At 45.6% G+C, this 18,878-nt stretch overlaps 1 protein-coding gene across 1 annotated transcript in view; it reads left to right on the top strand.

Annotated features, from left to right (window-relative positions):
- The window catches only part of LOC112226262 (ras-related protein Rab-26-like), a 103,727-nt gene that overhangs the window by 2,841 nt on the left and 82,008 nt on the right, over nt 1–18,878 (top strand). Inside the window, exon 2 of the mRNA XM_024390635.2 lies at nt 7,862–7,972. Within this exon, the coding sequence (XP_024246403.2) occupies nt 7,862–7,972 (111 nt within the window). The remainder of the gene's footprint in view (nt 1–7,861; nt 7,973–18,878) is intronic.

The following is an 18,878-nucleotide window of genomic DNA, read 5'->3' as shown; positions in this document are numbered from 1 at the left end:
GACCGGTTGATGGGCTACACATGGCAGGTTGATGGGCTACACATGGCAGGTTGATGGGCTACACATGACCGGTTGATGGGCTACACATGACCGGTTGATGAGCTACACATGGCAGGTTGATGGGCTACACATGGCAGGTTGATGGGCAACACATGGCAGGTTGATGGGCTACACATGGCAGGTTGATGGACTACACATGGCAGGTTGATGGGCTACACATGGCAGGTTGATGGGCTACACATGACAGGTTGTTGGGCTACACATGGCAGGTTGATGGGCTACACATGGCAGGTTGTGGGCTACACATGGCAGGTTGATGGGCTACACATGGCAGGTTGATGGACTACACATGGCAGGTTGATGGACTACACATGGCAGGTTGATGGGCTACACATGGCAGGTTGATGGGCTACACATGACAGGTTGATGGGCTACACATGGCAGGTTGATGGGCTACACATGGCAGGTTGATGGGCTACACATGGCAGGGTGTTGGGCTACACTTGACCGGTTGATGGGCTACACATGACCGGTTGATGGGCCACACATGGCAGGTTGATGGGCTACACATGGCAGGTTGATGGGCTACACATGACAGGTTGTTGGGCTACAGATAATAAATGTAATGTGTGAATGTGCATCAAGCAAGTAGGCCAAGACCTAGGTTATCCTACATGTTTGAAAGGACTAATGGGATGTAAACATTATGTTGTGTATAACTTTAATCGCCACAGTGACCTTTTGTGTTCACCTTGTCAAGCCTGGGGTGTTTTACAAGACCACAAAACACTCATTCATCAAACTGAGCTATTGCCTCTGCCACAGCTGTGTCATTAAAGACAATCAATAGCACCTCAGCAACCATTGAAGGTCACATATGGGACCAAGAGCCAACACATCTCATAATGTATTCTCTATTTGGCAGTTTTCTGTGTACTAGTGAAGCCGTGTCGTCTTAAGGCTAATCAACAGGTTGTGATGGCTGTCAATTCATCCTGCCACTGCTTCAAAGTTCTCTCTTCCTTACCCCATCTCGCTCTCTCTTTTCTCCTTTCTTATCCTTTTCCTCTCCCCTCTTGCCATTTCCCTCTCTCTCTCTTCCCCTTTCTGTGCCAAGCCTAAATGTGTTGCCAAACTCTCTTCCCTCTGGCTGTCCTTCTGGTGATGTGCCCTTCTGTCTTTGAAGTGACTGATTATTAGGAAGAGCCAACTGATTAAACAAAGGGAAGCAGTGATTATTAGGAAGAGTCAACATGGTTTATTACCAATCCCCATCCTGTTGATGAGTCACTGTTAGTTAGGCTGTCTGAATGGTAGTCTATTTCTCTGATATACTCCTGTTGCTCCATTAAGAGTGAGGATATACTGAACCAAAATATAAATGCAACATGTAAAGTGTTGGTCTCATGTTTCATGAGCTGAAATGAAAGATCCCTGTTAGTGAGCATTTCGCCTTTGCCAAGATAATCCGTCCGCCTGACTGTTGTGGCATATCAATAAACTGATTAAACAGCATGTTCATTACACAGGTGCACCTCGTGCTAGGGGCAATATTAGGTCAACTTTGTGAACAGTGTCCCATGGTGGCAGAGGGGTTATGGTATGGGCAGGCATAAACTACAGACAAGAACAATTGCATTTTATCCATGGTAATTTGAACACACAGAGATACAGTGATGATCCTGAGGCCCATTGTTGTACCAGTCATCTGCCGCCATCACCTCATGTTTCAGTTTGATAATGCATGGCCCCATGTCAAATGAATCTGTACACAATTCCTGGAAGACTGAAACTGTCCCAGTTCTTCCATTGCCTGCATACTCATCAGACATGTCACCCATTGAGCATGTTTGGGATGCCCTGGATCTGTGTACGGCAGCGTGTTTCAGTTCCTCCCAATATCCAGCAATTTCACACAGCCATTGAAGAGGAGTGAAACAACATTCCACAATCAACAGCCTGATCAACTCTATGCAAAGGAGATGTGTTGTGCTGCACAGGGAAAATGGTGGTCACACCAGATACTGACTGGTTTTCTGAGCCATGCCCCTACCTTATTTTGAAGGTATCTGTGACCAACAGATGCATATCTGTATTCCCAGTCATGTGAAATCCATAGATAAAATCAAATTGATTTATATAGCCCTTCGTACATCAGCTGATATCTCAAAGTGCTGTACAGAAACCCAGCCTAACACCCCAAACAGCAAGCAATGCAGGTGTAGAAGCACAGTGGCTAGGAAAAACTCCCTAGAAAGGCCAAAACCTAGGAAGAAACCTAGAGGAACCAGGCTATGAGGGGTAGACAGTCCTCTTCTGGCTGTGCCGGGTGGAGATTATAACAGAACATGGCCAAGATGTTCAAATGTTCATAAATGACCAGCATGGTCAAATAATAATAATCACAGTAGTTGTCGAGGGTGCAGCAAGTCAGCACCTCAGGAGTAAATGTCAGTTGGCTTTTCATAGCCGATTATTAAGAGTATCTCTACCACTCATGCTGTCTCTAGAGAGTTGAAAACTGCAAGTCTGGGACAGGTAGCACATCCGGTAAACAGGTCAGGATTCCATAGCCGCAGGCAGAACAGTTGAAATTGGAGCAGCAGCATGGCCAGGTGAACTGGGGACAGCAAGGAGTCATCATGCCAGGTAGTCCTGAGGCATGGTCCTAGGGCTCAGGTCCTCCAAGAGAGAGAAAGAAGGAGAGAATTAGAGAGAGCATACTTAAATTCACACAGGACACCGGATAAGACAGGCGAAGTACTCCAGATATAACAAACTGACCCTAGCCCCCCGACACATAAACTGCTGCAGCATAAATACTGGAGGTTGAGCCAGGAGGGGTCAGGAGACACTGTGGCCCCATCCAATTAGGGCCTAATGAAATGTATTTCAATTGACTGATTTCCTTATATGAACTGTAACTCATTAAAATCATTGAAATTGTTGCGTTTTAATATTTTTGTTCAGTTTTGAGGGAGCATGCAATTGGCATTCTGACTGCAGGAATGTCCAACCGGCCTCACAACCACACAACCCTTCTTTGTTTTAGTCAGTTAGAAATGTGGCAGCTCTTGAAAAGGATAGACCTAGAGCAACAACCCAACCCCTGGAGAGAGTTGCAGATTTACAAAATGTCATTCAATTTGGCACCCTTGAGACTATTACCCAGAAATACTCGCACAGTGGAGCTCATTTGTAGCATTTCATACATTACTCACCTCAGTTGAGCTCACAAGCATTATGCCAACTGGAGGCTGTTCATTTCATCATTCAAGCCCAAAAACAAGAGCCTTAAAGGATCACTTCACTTCAACTATATTTAGATATTTTGTTCATTATTCCACTGTTAATACATTCCCAAAACAATGTGCATGTCACAAGATAGTTTTTGCTCTGTACTGAAAGTGCTCTATGATGAAGATGCGTTCAGTTTTTGAGTGAAATATCAGTTGAAACAACGGCTAAAACCAGTGGGGAAAAAACTCCTAACACCAATGTTCTTCCTTCGAGTCACTGACTCAAACATCAGTGAGAAGTTGAGTTTGCTGTGTGCTGAGGGGAAACTCTGCTCATAGACACTGAGAGCGAAACCACAGCGTTTTCCAGTCAGTTTACTGGGCCAGGAATGAGATGTAGCCTGCACCCTACAAAAGGGTTTGATTTGCGGTGCGCCGCTGGATCCGCTGTGTGCGGGGGCTGGCGGCCTGCGAGAGCCTGGTTTATTACAGCTGATCTGTGCTGAGGCAGCTGCCATATGTAACTCACCGTACACTCTGTAGAGCAGCGCATAGTCTGGGAGATGATTAACAGAGGAAAAACAGGGTACTTCACTTCCTGCTCTATTCACTCTGCCTGGGTCTGTTTAAAATACTGCTGTTTTAAGAGGGAGACCGAGAGTAAAAGACAGGAGAGGATGAAAGAACAGAGGACGAGATGAGAGGGGAAGAGAGAAGAGGGGTAGATAAGGATAAGAGAGGATGTGGGAACAGGAGAGAAGATTAGAGGAATGAAGATTCCACTGAGATTATATCAACCTGACCTGACCTGACCTGGCTAGATCTCTACTGCATCTCTACTGATTACACTAAACACATCAACTCTATAATGTCATTAGGCCCCAGAAAGAGGGGAATGTGTGCAGCAGGACATTCACTCACGCACAGGCACATAATTCAGTATTGCTATCTGACCAAAATGAAGAGCAGAACCTAATTTCCAGATGCCCAGTCACACTCATCTCTACTGGCCAAACACCAACATGTCGAGACTGCTTTAATCCATTTATCATAAGGTTTAATGAGAATCTGATAATAATGCTGAACAAAACAAATGGAACACACCAATATGTTTTTCGCGACGCGGATCCTGTGTTCTGCCTTACAAACAGGACAACGGAGTGGATTCCATGCAGCGACCCAAAAAAACGACTGCGAAAAAGAGGGAAACGAGGCGGTCTTCTGGTCAGACTCCGGAGACGGGCACACCATGCACCACTCCCTAGCATTCTTCTTGCCAATGTCCAGTCTCTTGACAACAAGGTTGATGAAATCCGAGCAAGGGTAGCATTCCAGAGGGACATCAGAGACTGTAACGTTCTTTGCTTCACGGAAACATGGCTCACTGGAGAGACGCTATCCGAGGCGGTGCAGCCAGCGGGTTTCTCCACGCATTGCGCCGACAGAAACAAACATCTTTCTGGTAAGAAGAGGGGCGGGGGCATATGCCTTATGGCTAACGTGACATGGTGTGATGAAATAAACATACAGGAACTCAAATCCTTCTGTTCACCTGATTTAGAATTCCTCACAATCAAATGTAGACCGCATTATCTACCAAGAGAATTCTCTTCGATTATAATCACAGCCGTATATATCCCCCCCCAAGCAGACACATCGATGGCTCTGAACGAACTTTATTTAACTCTCTGCAAACTGGAAACCATATATCCGGAGGCTGCATTCATTGTAGCTGGGGATTTTAACAAGGATAATCTGAAAACAAGACTCCCCAAATTTTATCAGCATATCGATTGCGCAACCAGGGGTGGAAAGACCTTGGATCATTGTTACTCTAACTTCCGCGACGCACATAAGGCCCTGCCCCGCCCCCCTTTCGGAAAAGCTGACCACGACTCCATTTTGTTGATCCCTGCCTACAGACAGAAACTAAAACAAGAGGCTCCCACGCTGAGGTCTGTCCAACGCTGGTCTGACCAAGCTGACTCCGCACTCCAAGACTGCTTCCATCACGTGGACTGGGAGATGTTTCGTATTGCGTCAGATAACAATATTGACGAATACGCTGATTCGGTGTGTGAGTTCATTAGAACGTGCGTTGAAGATGTCGTTCCCATAGCAACGATTAAAACATTCCCTAACCAGAAACCGTGGATTGATGGCAGCATTCGCGTGAAACTGAAAGCGCGAACCACGGCTTTTAATCAGGGCAAGGTGTCTGGTAACATGACTGAACACAAACAGTGCAGCAATTCCCTCCGCAAGGCTATCAAACAAGCTAAGCGTCAGTACAGAGACAAAGTAGAATCTCAATTCAACGGCTCAGACATAAGAGGCATGTGGCAGGATCTACCGTCAATCACGGACTACAGGAAGAAATCCAGCCCAGTCACGGACCAGGATGTCTTGCTCCCAGGCAGACTAAATAACTTTTATGCCCACTTTGAGGACAATACAGTGCCACTGACACGGCCTGCAACGAAAACATGCGGTCTCTCCTTCACTGCAGCCGAGGTGAGTAAGACATTTAAACGTGTTAACCCTCGCAAGGCTGCAGGCCCAGACGGCATCCCCAGCCGCGCCCTCAGAGCATGCGCAGACCAGCTGGCCGGTGTGTTTACGGACATATTCAATCAATCCCTATACCAGTCTGCTGTTCCCACATGCTTCAAGAGGGCCACCATTGTTCCTGTTCCCAAGAAAGCTAAGGTAACTGAGCTAAACGACTACCGCCCCGTAGCACTCACTTCCGTCATCATGAAGTGCTTTGAGAGACTAGTCAAGGACTATATCACCTCCACCCTACCTGACACCCTAGACCCACTCCAATTTGCTTACCGCCCAAATAGGTCCACAGACGATGCAATCTCAACCACACTGCACACTGCCCTAACCCATCTGGACAAGAGGAATACCTATGTGAGAATGCTGTTCATCGACTACAGCTCGGCATTCAACACCATAGTACCCTCCAAGCTCGTCATCAAGCTCGTGACCCTGGGTCTCGACCCCGCCCTGTGCAACTGGGTACTGGACTTCCTGACGGGCCGCCCCCAGGTGGTGAGGGTAGGCAACAACATCTCCTCCCCGCTGATCCTCAACACTGGGGCCCCACAAGGGTGCGTTCTGAGCCCTCTCCTGTACTCCCTGTTCACCCACGACTGCGTGGCCACGCACGCCTCCAACTCAATCATCAAGTTTGCGGATGACACAACAGTGGTAGGCTTGATTACCAACAACGACGAGACGGCCTACAGGGAGGAGGTGAGGGCCCTCGGAGTGTGGTGTCAGGAAAATAACCTCACACTCAAAAATAACCTCACAACAAAACTAAGGAGATTGTGGACTTCAGGAAACAGCAGAGGGAACACCCCCCTATCCACATCGATGGAACAGTAGTGGAGAGGGTAGCAAGTTTTAAGTTCCTCGGCATACACATCACAGACAAACTGAATTGGTCCACTCACACAGACAGCATCGTGAAGAAGGCGCAGCAGCGCCTCTTCAACCTCAGGAGGCTGAAGAAATTCGGCTTGTCACCAAAAGCACTCACAAACTTCTACAGATGCACAATCGAGAGCATCCTGGCGGGCTGTATCACCGCCTGGTACGGCAACTGCTCCGCCCTCAACCGTAAGGCTCTCCAGAGGGTAGTGAGGTCTGCACAACGCATCACCGGGGGCAAACTACCTGCCCTCCAGGACACCTACACCACCCGATGTTACAGGAAGGCCATAAAGATCATCAAGGACATCAACCACCCGAGTCACTGCCTGTTCACCCCGCTATCATCCAGAAGGCGAGGTCAGTACAGGTGCATCAAAGCTGGGACCGAGAGACTGAAAAACAGCTTCTATCTCAAGGCCATCAGACTGTTAAACAGCCACCACTAACATTGAGTGGCTGCTGCCAACACACTGACACTGACACTGACTCAACTCCAGCCACTTTAATAATGGGAATTGATGGGAAATGATGTAAATATATCACTAGCCACTTTAAACAATGCTACCTTATATAATGTTACTTACCCTGCATTATTCATCTCATATGCATACGTATATACTGTACTCTATATCATCGACTGCATCCTTATGTAATACATGTATCACTAGCCACTTTAACTATGCCACTTGGTTTACATACTCATCTCATATGTATATACTGTACTCGATATCATCTACTGTATCTTGCCTATGCTGCTCTGTACCATCACTCATTCATATATCCTTATGTACATATTCTTTATCCCCTTACACTGTGTATAAGACAGTAGTTTTGGAATTGTTAGTTAGATTACTTGTTGGTTATTACTGCACTGTCGGAACTAAAAGCACAAGCATTTCGCTCCACTCGCATTAACATCTGCTAACCATGTGTATGTGACAAATAAAATTTGATTTGCTTTGTGACCAGGGACGTTATGAGGGAGGAGATTGGGGGTTGTGCTGAAAGACTATTGAACTGTTTTGTCTCTCTGGGGAAGTGTGCTGGAACCTGTCATGGTCAGTTTGTCCTTGTTACATTGAGACAAAGGGAATGTTCACTTACTGTTTACCTTCCTTTGTGGGATGTGTGTTAAAACCCCTTTCATTCAGTTTGTCCCTCTTGCTGTGCTGTAGGTGATGCTGGTGGGAGACTCCGGGGTGGGGAAGACCTGTCTGCTGGTGCGCTTCAAAGACGGAGCCTTCCTGGCAGGAAGCTTCATCTCTACTGTGGGCATCGACTTCAGGGTGAGTGGGGATGGATAATACATGGACACACACGTTTCTATAAAAAGGGTAACATTCAATCAATGTCCTTCATGCCTCATATTTGTATATAAAATGGGTCCATTCCTGGCTGAACTTTTTAATAGATTTTTTCCAGAACAGAGCTTTTCCTGTGTCTTTAAGCCCTGCGGCTGGAAGTGTTTCCTCTGTGGATACCAGTCTCTCTCTGGAAGACCTATCGATTCTTAAATTAGTTTGACATGCTTTCATTTAGGAACCGTCCCCTGCTGATTGGCATCTCCTCTCCTGTGCCAAATCCACGGCCCCCCATGGGCAGAGAGAAATACATCTCGGAATGAGTCTGGGTTCTGGAATTTAATTTCCAATGAGTCTGGGTGGAGGGGGGGTTGTTTGTGTGTGTGTCAGTGGAGGCTGCTGAGGGGAGGACGGCTGATAATAATGGCTGGAATGAAGCGATATGTTTGAAGTATTTGATACCATTCCACCTATACTGTTCCAGCCATTACCACGAGACCCGTCCTCCCCAATTAAGGTGCCACCAACCTCCCGTGGTGTGTATCTGTTGGCGTGTGCGTGTGCGTGCACGTGTGTGTTGTTTCTGGTTGGTTTCTCCTTCATTGTATTTCTGTATTGCTTCTTGAAATAATGCTACTGCACTGCTTTTGTTCATCTCTTTTCAGTACGATTAACTGCAGACTCTATAGACTCAAGGCTAGTGCAAGCTATAGCCCTTAAAGCCTTTCCTTTAGAGGGGGCACACACATGCTGTAGCCCTTAAAGCCTTTCCTTTAGAGGGGGCACACACATGCTGTAGCCCTTAAAGCCTTTCCTTTAGAGGGGGCACACACATGCTTTCCTTTATGCTATAGCCCTTAAAGCCTTTCCTTTAGAGGGGGCTACAGCACACACACACATGCTATAGCCCTTAAAGCCTTTCCTTTAGAGGGGGCACACACATGCTGTAGCCCTTAAAGCCTTTCCTTTAGAGGGGGCACACACATGCTATAGCCCTGCTATAAAGCCTTTCCTTTAGAGGGGGCTGTAGCACACACATGCTGTAGCCCTTAAAGCCTTTCCTTTAGAGGGGGCACACACATGCTATAGCCCTTAAAGCCTTTCCTTTAGAGGGGGCACACACATGCTATAGCCCTTAAAGCCTTTCCTTTAGAGGGGGCACACACATGCTATAGCCCTTAAAGCCTTTCCTTTAGAGGGGGCACACACATGCTGTAGCCCTTAAAGCCTTTCCTTTAGAGGGGGCACACACATGCTATAGCCCTTAAAGCCTTTCCTTTAGAGGGGGCACACACATGCTGTAGCCCTTAAAGCCTTTCCTTTAGAAAGCCTTTCCTTTAGGGGGCACACACATGCTGTAGCCCTTAAAGCCTTTCCTTTGCTAGAGGGGGGGCACACACATGCTGTAGCCCTTAAAGCCTTTCCTTTAGAGGGGGCACACACATGCTGCCCTAGCCCTTAAAGCCTTTCCTTTAGAGGGGGCACACACATGCTGCCTAGCCCTTAAAGCCTTTCCTTTAGAGGGGCTATAGCACACACATGCTGTAGCCCTTAAAGCCTTTCCTTTAGAGGGGGCACACACACATGCTATAGCCCTTAAAGCCTTTCCTTTAGAGGGGGCACACACATGCTGTAGCCCTTAAAGCCTTTCCTTTAGAGGGGGCACACACATGCTATAGCCCTTAAAGCCTTTCCTTTAGAGGGGGCACACAAAGCCTTTCCTTTATGCTGTAGCCCTTAAAGCCTTTCCTTTAGAGGGGGCACACACATGCTATAGCCCTTAAAGCCTTTCCTTTAGCAGCCCTTAAAGCCTTTCCTTTAGAGGGGGCACATGCTATAGCCCTTAAAGCCTTTCCTTTAGGGGGGCACACACATGCTGTAGCCCTTAAAGCCTTTCCTTTAGAGGGGGCACACATGCTGTAGCCCTTAAAGCCTTTCCTTTAGAGGGGGCACACACATGCTGTAGCCCTTAAAGCCTTTCCTTTAGAGGGGGCACACACATGCTATAGCCCTTAAAGCCTTTCCTTTAGAGGGGGCACACACATGCTATAGCCCTTAAAGCCTTTCCTTTAGAGGGGGCACACACAAGCTATAGCCCTTAAAGCCTTTCCTTTAGAGGGGGCACACACATGGGGCCCTTAAAGCACACACATGCTATAGCCCTTAAAGCCTTTCCTTTAGAGGGGGCACACACATGCTGTAGCCCTTAAAGCCTTTCCTTTAGAGGGGGCACACACATGCTATAGCATTATCTAACTAGCCACAGCGGCTCTGAACTCCTAACATAAAGGCTTACTGCCTGGTCTGCTCACGTCATATTGATTGGTTATTTAATTGTGTTGCTGCGCTGTGAGACCCTCGTGATTACGTTTTCACCCTCATGGTTCTCCCTGGCTCTCCTCTGCATGGCCTCTTGGTAAACCGTTCCTCTACTGGATCTCTTTGTCAATATTACCCTCAAGGTTCTCCCTGGCTCCCCTCTGCATGGCCTCTTGTTACAGTACAACAGTTCCTCTACAGCAGGGATCATCAACTAGATTCATCCAGCTTGTAAAACCTTTACGATTCACACCAAGGAAATTAAATGAATATAACTCATATTCAAGTAATTATATTTCTATGTTTCACTATTTCTCATAAAATGGTCACAGTTGTGGCCTTTGTTGATTCTCATACTGGATGAACCTAGATATAGCAGGCATAGAACATTCATATCTCTACTGGGCCACACCATTTTTGCACCACTAGTGGTATTCTATATGTCATTTCATGCTGTAGAAACCACTCCCTCTGGCCATGTTAGTGCCTTCTCCATATACTATCATAATGTGTTGTTTTTAGCAAGTCCTGCAATCACAACTTATGTGTCAGCCTCTATGTTGGCTTTAAGTATGGGATGGATGTGTGTCTACAGTCTAAGTATGTGTGTTTATGCAGGAGAGAGGGAAGGGTATGAAATCCTTCCTCATCAGTAAATGATGAGAGGGTCTGCTGTGGCAGAAGGCTGACCACGGGGGGCTGAAAGGGCAGGTCTGCGTCCCAAATGCCACCCTATTCCCTACACAGTACACTGCTTTTGCTCATAGGGCTCTGGTTAAAGGTAGTGCTCCATGTAGGGTAGTGCTCCATGTAGGGTAGTGCTCCATGTAGGGTAGTGCTCCATGTAGGACACAGACCAGGAGATTGCTCTGTGCATGATTGCTCTGGCCTCTGGAGTGCCTGGATCATGACAGACCCCGTAAATTATTTCTCAGCCTCCCGTTAGCAGGACATGGACAGCGTCAGCAGGTCATGGACAGCGGCTCTGAATGGGAGGTGTGTGTCTGGTCCCATAGTGTGTGTTTGTGGGCGTAAATGACTTTAGACTTCTGCTATTGACATGTTTTCAGTTGAGCTCCCAGAGACCTGGTGAAATGGACATCTGATGCTTTCTTCATCTCACAGTTCAATGGCGTTCGTAGCAATTTGCATTTTGTATCAGATAGCTTTTTCAGGGAGGGATATGTATCATAAAAACACCTCACAGACTCATACACACGCAGACAAACAAACATGCATGCACACACACAGACACTAATCTGACATTTTGGTAAAACATACTGGTGGAAATACTTTCCTACGTAACAGTAACTTTTAAATAGACCAGGAAGACACAGCTGTACATTGCACTAGTTCAACCACAACCACATACTGACCCAAATCTGTAGTGATAGGTTATGTTTCCATGACGACTTCACAGTATTGAGTGGTTATATAGAGGTCTACTGAGTGGCTCAGTTGTCTTATCTTACAGAAGACCTCCGCAACAAACTTCAGAGTGAAATAATCTGCTGTTCTAGAACTTTGTAAAGACTTAAGCTGTCATAGGTCTAGGATCTCTGGAAGTTCAACATCTCTGCGGTTTTGAAATGTCTTTGTTGAGTCACATCCTTGTTCCTCCAGGACGGGCAGGTGTAGAGAAATATACCCAGGGACCCAGTATGTCGATGGGCATGGAGATTGTGGGCATCGTCCTGGGAGTAATGGGATTAATCACCACCATTATAGTGTGTGCACTCCCCACCTGGATGGAGACAACCTTCACAGCAGCTAACTTTGTCACCACGGAGGAGGTCTGGGACGGCCTGTGGATGAGCTGTGTGAAAAGGAGCACAAGCCACATTCAGTGTGAGGTCTACGACTCCATGCCAAGCTCCGCATGGAGCTCCAACCTGCAGGTCACCAGAGCCATGACCATCATGGCTATTATCCTGGGGTTTCTGGGAGTCATGGTCTCCATGGTCAGGCACAAGACCACCAACTACATTAAGTTGATCATTATAACAGGAATATTCTTCATCCTGGCCGGATTTCTCATCCTCATTCCTGTCTCCTGGAAGGCCAGGACAATCCTCATCGACTCCTCCAATGAGTTGACTGGAGAGAAGAGGGAACTGGGGGGAGCGCTCTACTTCGGCTGGGGGGCTGCAGCCTTTCTCCTGATTGGAGGGGCCATACTTAGCAGAACTCTGTATACAAGTGGAACAGAGGTCGCGGCCATCACCACGGGGATCATAGGATGGATAATCTCCATGGTGACCTGGGCATGTGCTTTAGGAATGTTAGACCTTCTGCAGTACAGAATGAAACTGATTTTATCCTTCTCCTCCTTCTCCTTTATGCTCGGGCTGATATTATTTTTAGGGCTGATATTCTTCCTCTACAGATCAAAGTGCACTAACTGCATCAAGAGGAATCCGTCTGAAGCCGAAGTGATTAACTTTATTGGACTATTGTTCATCATGGCTGGTTTAACCCAGCTGATCTTTACCTCCTTTGTTGCCTTCGACTTGACACAAAACTTGAACCCTGACAACTTCCTGCAGAGTAATGGCCTTATGTTTTCAGCTGAACTCATTAGGTGGGCTGCTTCAATGCTTCTAATAGCAGGGACTATACTCTGCTGCTGCTGCTGCTTTAAAAAAGAAAAGCCTGAGTTGATCATTGACTCTATTGGCCTAAACCGTATCTTACATGTTTGTGAATCTGATAGCAGCAAATAGTTGTAAGCAATTAGATGATTGGTGATGGATACGCTTCATGGTCTGGACCCTGCAGGGTAAGATTGCCCACCACTTGTCAAAACACTTGGAAGGTAGATGTTGTATAGGGCTGACTGAGGTGGGATGTTTTATAGGTGGTGGAACTGACACCAATCAATTGTTTTTCCATTATTATGAATAATAAATGTTGTTATTATTCAACTCCTGTGCTGTCTCCTGACTTCATTTGTTCATTGGGTGGAACTATTCTTCCTCATAGCTCGGGTTGTTTCTGGACAGGGATAACATGTCTCATCAAGGTGTAGCTGTAGACACTGGGGGTTTTGGTTGATCACGCAGATGTAGCTATGTAGCTATGTGGGTATCAACAACTCTCTCTCTCTCTCTGTATCACCCTCTCCCCATTCTATATTTTCCTTTTCTCTTTCCTACCTCCCTGACTCTCCCTTTATCCCTCCATTATGTAACTGTTGCCTCTCCAGTGTCAGGGCTGGGTTCATGTCCAGGATGGTGCAACTCAATATTCGGAAGGTTTTCCTAATGTTTGGATACTCTGTGTTCTGCCTCTTTAAGAGCAGAATGTTGATTAATGTCCAACATGCATTTTAAATGTTGCTAGATTTTTGTTGTGGTTATGTAAGCTTGTTTCAGCTCCTATTTTCTATTGGTTTAGGACGCTCCCAGGCATACACTCCCAGGAGGGTTTTGGTTTGGTTACATAAGAGAGGGATACTGATTGATGCAATTAATTGTGTTTTTATTTATTTTATTCATTAATTTCTTATATAATCTGCATACTCCGTTTATTAAGAGGAACATACACACATCTGTTATTGATGAGAAAGAGAGAGGCAGTGGCTGCTGCAGCTGCCTGGCACATATTCAATAGGAAAGACAACATTTCAATGATTGTCGTTCGTATAATTAATTTTCCTTTGTGAAATAGGTTATCAAACTACTCATGTGACAGCGAATGAAGAGTGAGGGGGGTGGGCTCTTCTAGTCCATATTTAGTCTCAACTGTGGTTGCTGGGCAATGTTTTTGCAGCGAGGTTAGAACTGGTTTCAAGCCCTTGTTATTATGAAGAATGCTAGATGCATAATGTGTCCAGATTTGACCTGATTCTAGACACTTTATGATGCGTCTCCAATTTCCACATGGTTTATTAGGCAACAGATTTGCCATTTCCACGTGGTTTATTAGGCAACAGATTTGCCATTTCCACGTGGTTTATTAGGCAACAGATTTGCCATTTCCACGTGGTTTATTAGGCAACAGATTTGCCATTTCCACGTGGTTTATTAGGCAACAGATTTGCCATTTCCACGTGGTTTATTAGGCAACAGATTTGCCATTTCCACGTGGTTTATTAGGCAACAGATTTGCCATTTCCACGTGGTTTATTAGGCAACAGATTTGCCATTTCCACGTGGTTTATTAGGCAACAGATTTGCCATTTCCACGTGGTTTATTAGGCAACAGATTGCCATTTCCACGTGGTTTATTAGGCAACAGATTTGCCATTTCCACGTGGTTTATTAGGCAACAGATTTGCCATTTCCACGTGGTTTATTAGGCAACAGATTTGCCATTTCCACGTGGTTTATTAGGCAACAGATTTGCCATTTCCACGTGGTTTATTAGGCAACAGATTTGCCATTTCCACGTGGTTTATTAGGCAACAGATTTGCCATTTCCACATAACATGGTGTGTGTGTGTTTTTGCATTTGTGCAATATTCCAATGAGAGAAATTGGAGGAAGCTAAGTCATTGTGTATGCATCTGAGGCTCACTCACTCAGAGTTCGGTTAGTCTGTTGTCTCACCAAAGCACGTCAATCAATCACTTTATGGACAGACTCGGAGTTGGTCCAGATGTGAACAATATGTATTAGACTGTCAGACACTCCAGTCAGGCTCATCAACTCTGTTACCAACAGATACAAGCAATCAACGTTTCAACCTATCAATGTGCTGCACACAAACACACACACACACACACACACACTCACTCACTCACTCACTCACTCACTCACTCACTGACTGTTCTCCTCACATTGTGATTGTTCTCATCCATCATTGTCTGAGAGTTGAAACATAGTCAAGTCACTTTAGTTATTCTCCAGATTGCGCTTTGGATATTTATACATCTCATTGCTGAGAATAATATGTGTGAGGAGGAGTGGAAGACTGTGCCACTGTTGTTGACTCCCCAAAGATACTGGTGGGGAAATGGAATCATACAGTATCTCATCAACAGCAGTAAATCCCATGGCAACACATTACAGCAGAGAGAAACTACACCGTCTTGCCGAATTTGATCTATTTGGCTTGGTCTAACTGGTATAGGTGCAAACCAGGATAGAAATAGCATGTTTTATTTGAAATACTTTAGAAGCATTTGATTTAGTTTGTCTGGTATAATGGAACCAATAAAACAGTCCTTTCAGGTAAGCTAAATCAAGCGCACCTAAAATATTTCAAAGAAAACAACATGTAAAATGTTCAACCCAGGTCTACACTCTGCACCGAATACTATCAACATTAGCATTTACCCTTACATGTCTCCAACTTGAGCGAGAGGAGTTGCTGATTCCCTTAACAACCAATATTCCCATGACAACCATAATGGGTCAAGGAGATGTCCCCATTGGAGGCCAACCAACAGCGGTGGGTGCGTACGTCCTCTTAAAAGGCATTGAGGGAAAGGAAGGATGAGAGCATGAAAAGACACAAGACAGAGGTGGAGAGCAGATTGTATAGAGCAATATCCTGTTTCTCTCCTCTTCTCTTTCTCCCCTCTTCTTTCCAAGCCATTATTACTGATTTGTTGTTGAGCGTCAAAGACTCTCTCTCTCTCTCTCCCTCCCTACCTCCCCATTTCTTTGTATAATCTACCTCACCTCTTCTCCTGTGTAGAAGTAATCTCTCTCAATCCTACTGCTCTCACTCAAACGTACAAACGCTAGTCGGATCCTGTTGGGGGAAAAAAGTCTGCTTCTAACTGCATAAATCTGTCTTTCCCTCCCTGAGTGACATCTCCTGGCATTATACAGCTCCGTCCCAAATGACACCCTGTTCCCTATTCAGTGCATTACCTTTCACCGGGGCCCATAGGGACACAGCCTAGATTTATGCCTTTCGGGACGAGACAAATGTTCTGTTTCATCATGTATGAAGTCGGTTGGTTAAAAGGTATTAGTGGAATTGATGGAAGCTCATGTGGATCTGAGATCAAAGCTGGGGTTCTGGGCCCGTATCCAGAGAAAGCGTGCTGATCTAGGAACAGATCCCCTCCTGTTCTTGTAATCATATTCATTATGACCTAAAAGGCTAAACTGGTCCTAGAACAGCGCTCCTATTCTGAGACAACCCTGGTGGTGTTTCTTGTTATGCATCCCTATAGGCGTTTTGATAGTCTTCACAGAGAACAGTGTTGTTAGTGGCGGTCCACAAGAAACGTTCCCAATCACCAAGTCCCCTTGATTAGACTACTGATAGCTCTGTCCTTGTTCTCATTCAGGTTCTGCTGGGTATGTCAGGAGCTTGACCTCTCTTGTCCTTAGACTGTCACCATATGTCTCTTCAACTTCAAATGTCCAGTGTCAAGTCATTTGTTATTGTCTCACCTTGGTTGAGTGCATGAATGTCTTTCTATTGACAGCTGTTGTGTTTATGTACACCTGTGTGGGAGAGAGTGAGCGAGCGTCTGTCGACGCATGTGTGTTCATCACCATCTCTGATTAGAGTGCAAGGCCACTGTTGACCTCGGTGGCTGTCATCCCTTCCCCTGATCACAGCCTTTCTGAGCTTGTGTGTAATAGTTCAGTCTATATCGACATGCGTGGCATTTCTAATGATCTGTGGTCTGTCTGGTGACAGGTCATTCATTTACATGTTAGTCATTTAGCAACTCTCCTTCTGTGGCCTCCAACTGCTCTTAAATGCAAGTAAAACTAAATGCATGCTCTTCAACCGATCCCTGCCCACCCGTCCAGCATCACTACTCTGGACAGTACTGACTTACAATGTGTGAACAACTACAAATACCTAGGTGTCTGGTTAGAATGTAAACTCTCCTTCCAGACTCACATTAAGCATCTCTAATCCAAAATGAAATCTAAAATCGGCTTCCTATTTCGCAAAAAAGCATCCTTCACTCTTACTGCCAAACATAACCTCGTAAAACTGACTAATCTACCGATCCTTGACTTCGGCGACATCATTTACAAAATAGCCTCCAACACTACTCAGCAAATTGTATGCAGTCTATCACAGTGCCATCCATTTTGTCACCAAAGCCCACCACTACTACCCACCACTGCGACCTGTATGCTCTCGTTGGCTGGCCCACGCTTCATATTTGTTGCCAAACCCACTAGTTCCAGGTTATCTATAAGTCTTTTTGGGGATAAGCCCCGCCTTATCTCAGCTCACTGGTCACCATAGCAGCACCCATCCGCAGCACACACTCCAACAGGTATATTTCACTGGTCACCCCCAAAGGCAATTCCTCATTTGGCCACCTTTCCTTCCAGTTCTCTGCTGCCAATGACTGGAATGAATTGCAAAAATCACTGAAGCTGGAGACTCATATCTCCCTCACTCATATCTCCCTCACTAACTTTAAGCGTAAGCTGTCAGAGCAGCTTACCGATCATTGCACCTGTACATAGCCATCTGTAAATAGTCCACCCAACTACCTCATCCCCATATTGTTTTTATGCACCTTTGTACCTCAGTATCTCTACTTGCACATCTATGACTCCAGTGATTAATTGCTAAATTGTAATTATTTTGCTACTATGGCCTATTTATTGCCTTACCTCCCTAATCTTACTACATTTGCACTCACTGTATATAGACCTTTTCTATTGTGTTATTGACTCTACGTTTGTTTACTCCATGTGTAACTCTGTGTTTGTGTCGCACTGCTTTGCTTTATCTTGGCCAGGTCGCAGTTGTAAATGAGAACTGTCCTACCTGGTTAAATAAATTATCCAGAGCCACTTACAGTTAGTGTATTCATCTTAAAATTCATCTTAAAATAGTTAGGTGAGACAACCACATATCACAATGGTAGTAAGTACATTCTTCCTCAATAAAGAAGTGATCAGCAAGTTTCCCATAGGATAACTATTGCCCTCTCCATCCCTCTCCCCCTTGGGGATAGATTACCTGGATCGTGTTCATTAGGGCATACAATGGAAAACGTTTTGTAGTGGGAAAATGAAAACTATTTTCTTATTGGACAAGTCTGGGTAGTCCCTCTGTGTCAATCCTTTTACATCTGTTTGGTGCCGAATCAACGCAACCCTGATGGTTGACATCAATGCCATAATCCTCCTGGCATTGGCTCCTCCATCTTGGACAAGGAGGCTAGAAGTGATATGTCTAGCTGCTTGTCCTTAGACTACACCACCTATAGGTCAATCTATGGCTCTGAGATGTTCCTGACCAGGAACAACTCTGGGCCCTTATAGGTAATGCCTCTGACCTGTTGGCCCTAACAAACCCAGAAGAAAAAAACACTTACCACAGGGGAACCTTTTCTTTTATCCCAACAGTTGCAGGCACTACGGCATACTACTTTAGCGGTCACAAACAACTTTTAGTGCCTGCAGCCGTCCATTATATCTGTCACTGGAGCTTTTAAACACTGGAGGAGTCACAGAGAAGCGTTGTCTTAGTGATGGACTGTAGGGCTGGTATTTTACACTGCTGCAGGTGTCCTGGGGATCTATGGGAAAAATGGCTGCCCTACAGAGACCAGCCATAGAGGTGGATAAAGGGCTCCCCCGGCTATCTTTGCCATTGACTCTTTCTACAGTCTAAGTGAGGTGGGGGT

Source organism: Oncorhynchus tshawytscha, unplaced genomic scaffold, assembly GCF_018296145.1.
Source record: "Oncorhynchus tshawytscha isolate Ot180627B unplaced genomic scaffold, Otsh_v2.0 Un_scaffold_12182_pilon_pilon, whole genome shotgun sequence".
NCBI classification, from domain to species: Eukaryota; Metazoa; Chordata; class Actinopteri; order Salmoniformes; family Salmonidae; genus Oncorhynchus; species Oncorhynchus tshawytscha.
This window is presented reverse-complemented; position numbering and strand designations above follow the sequence as displayed.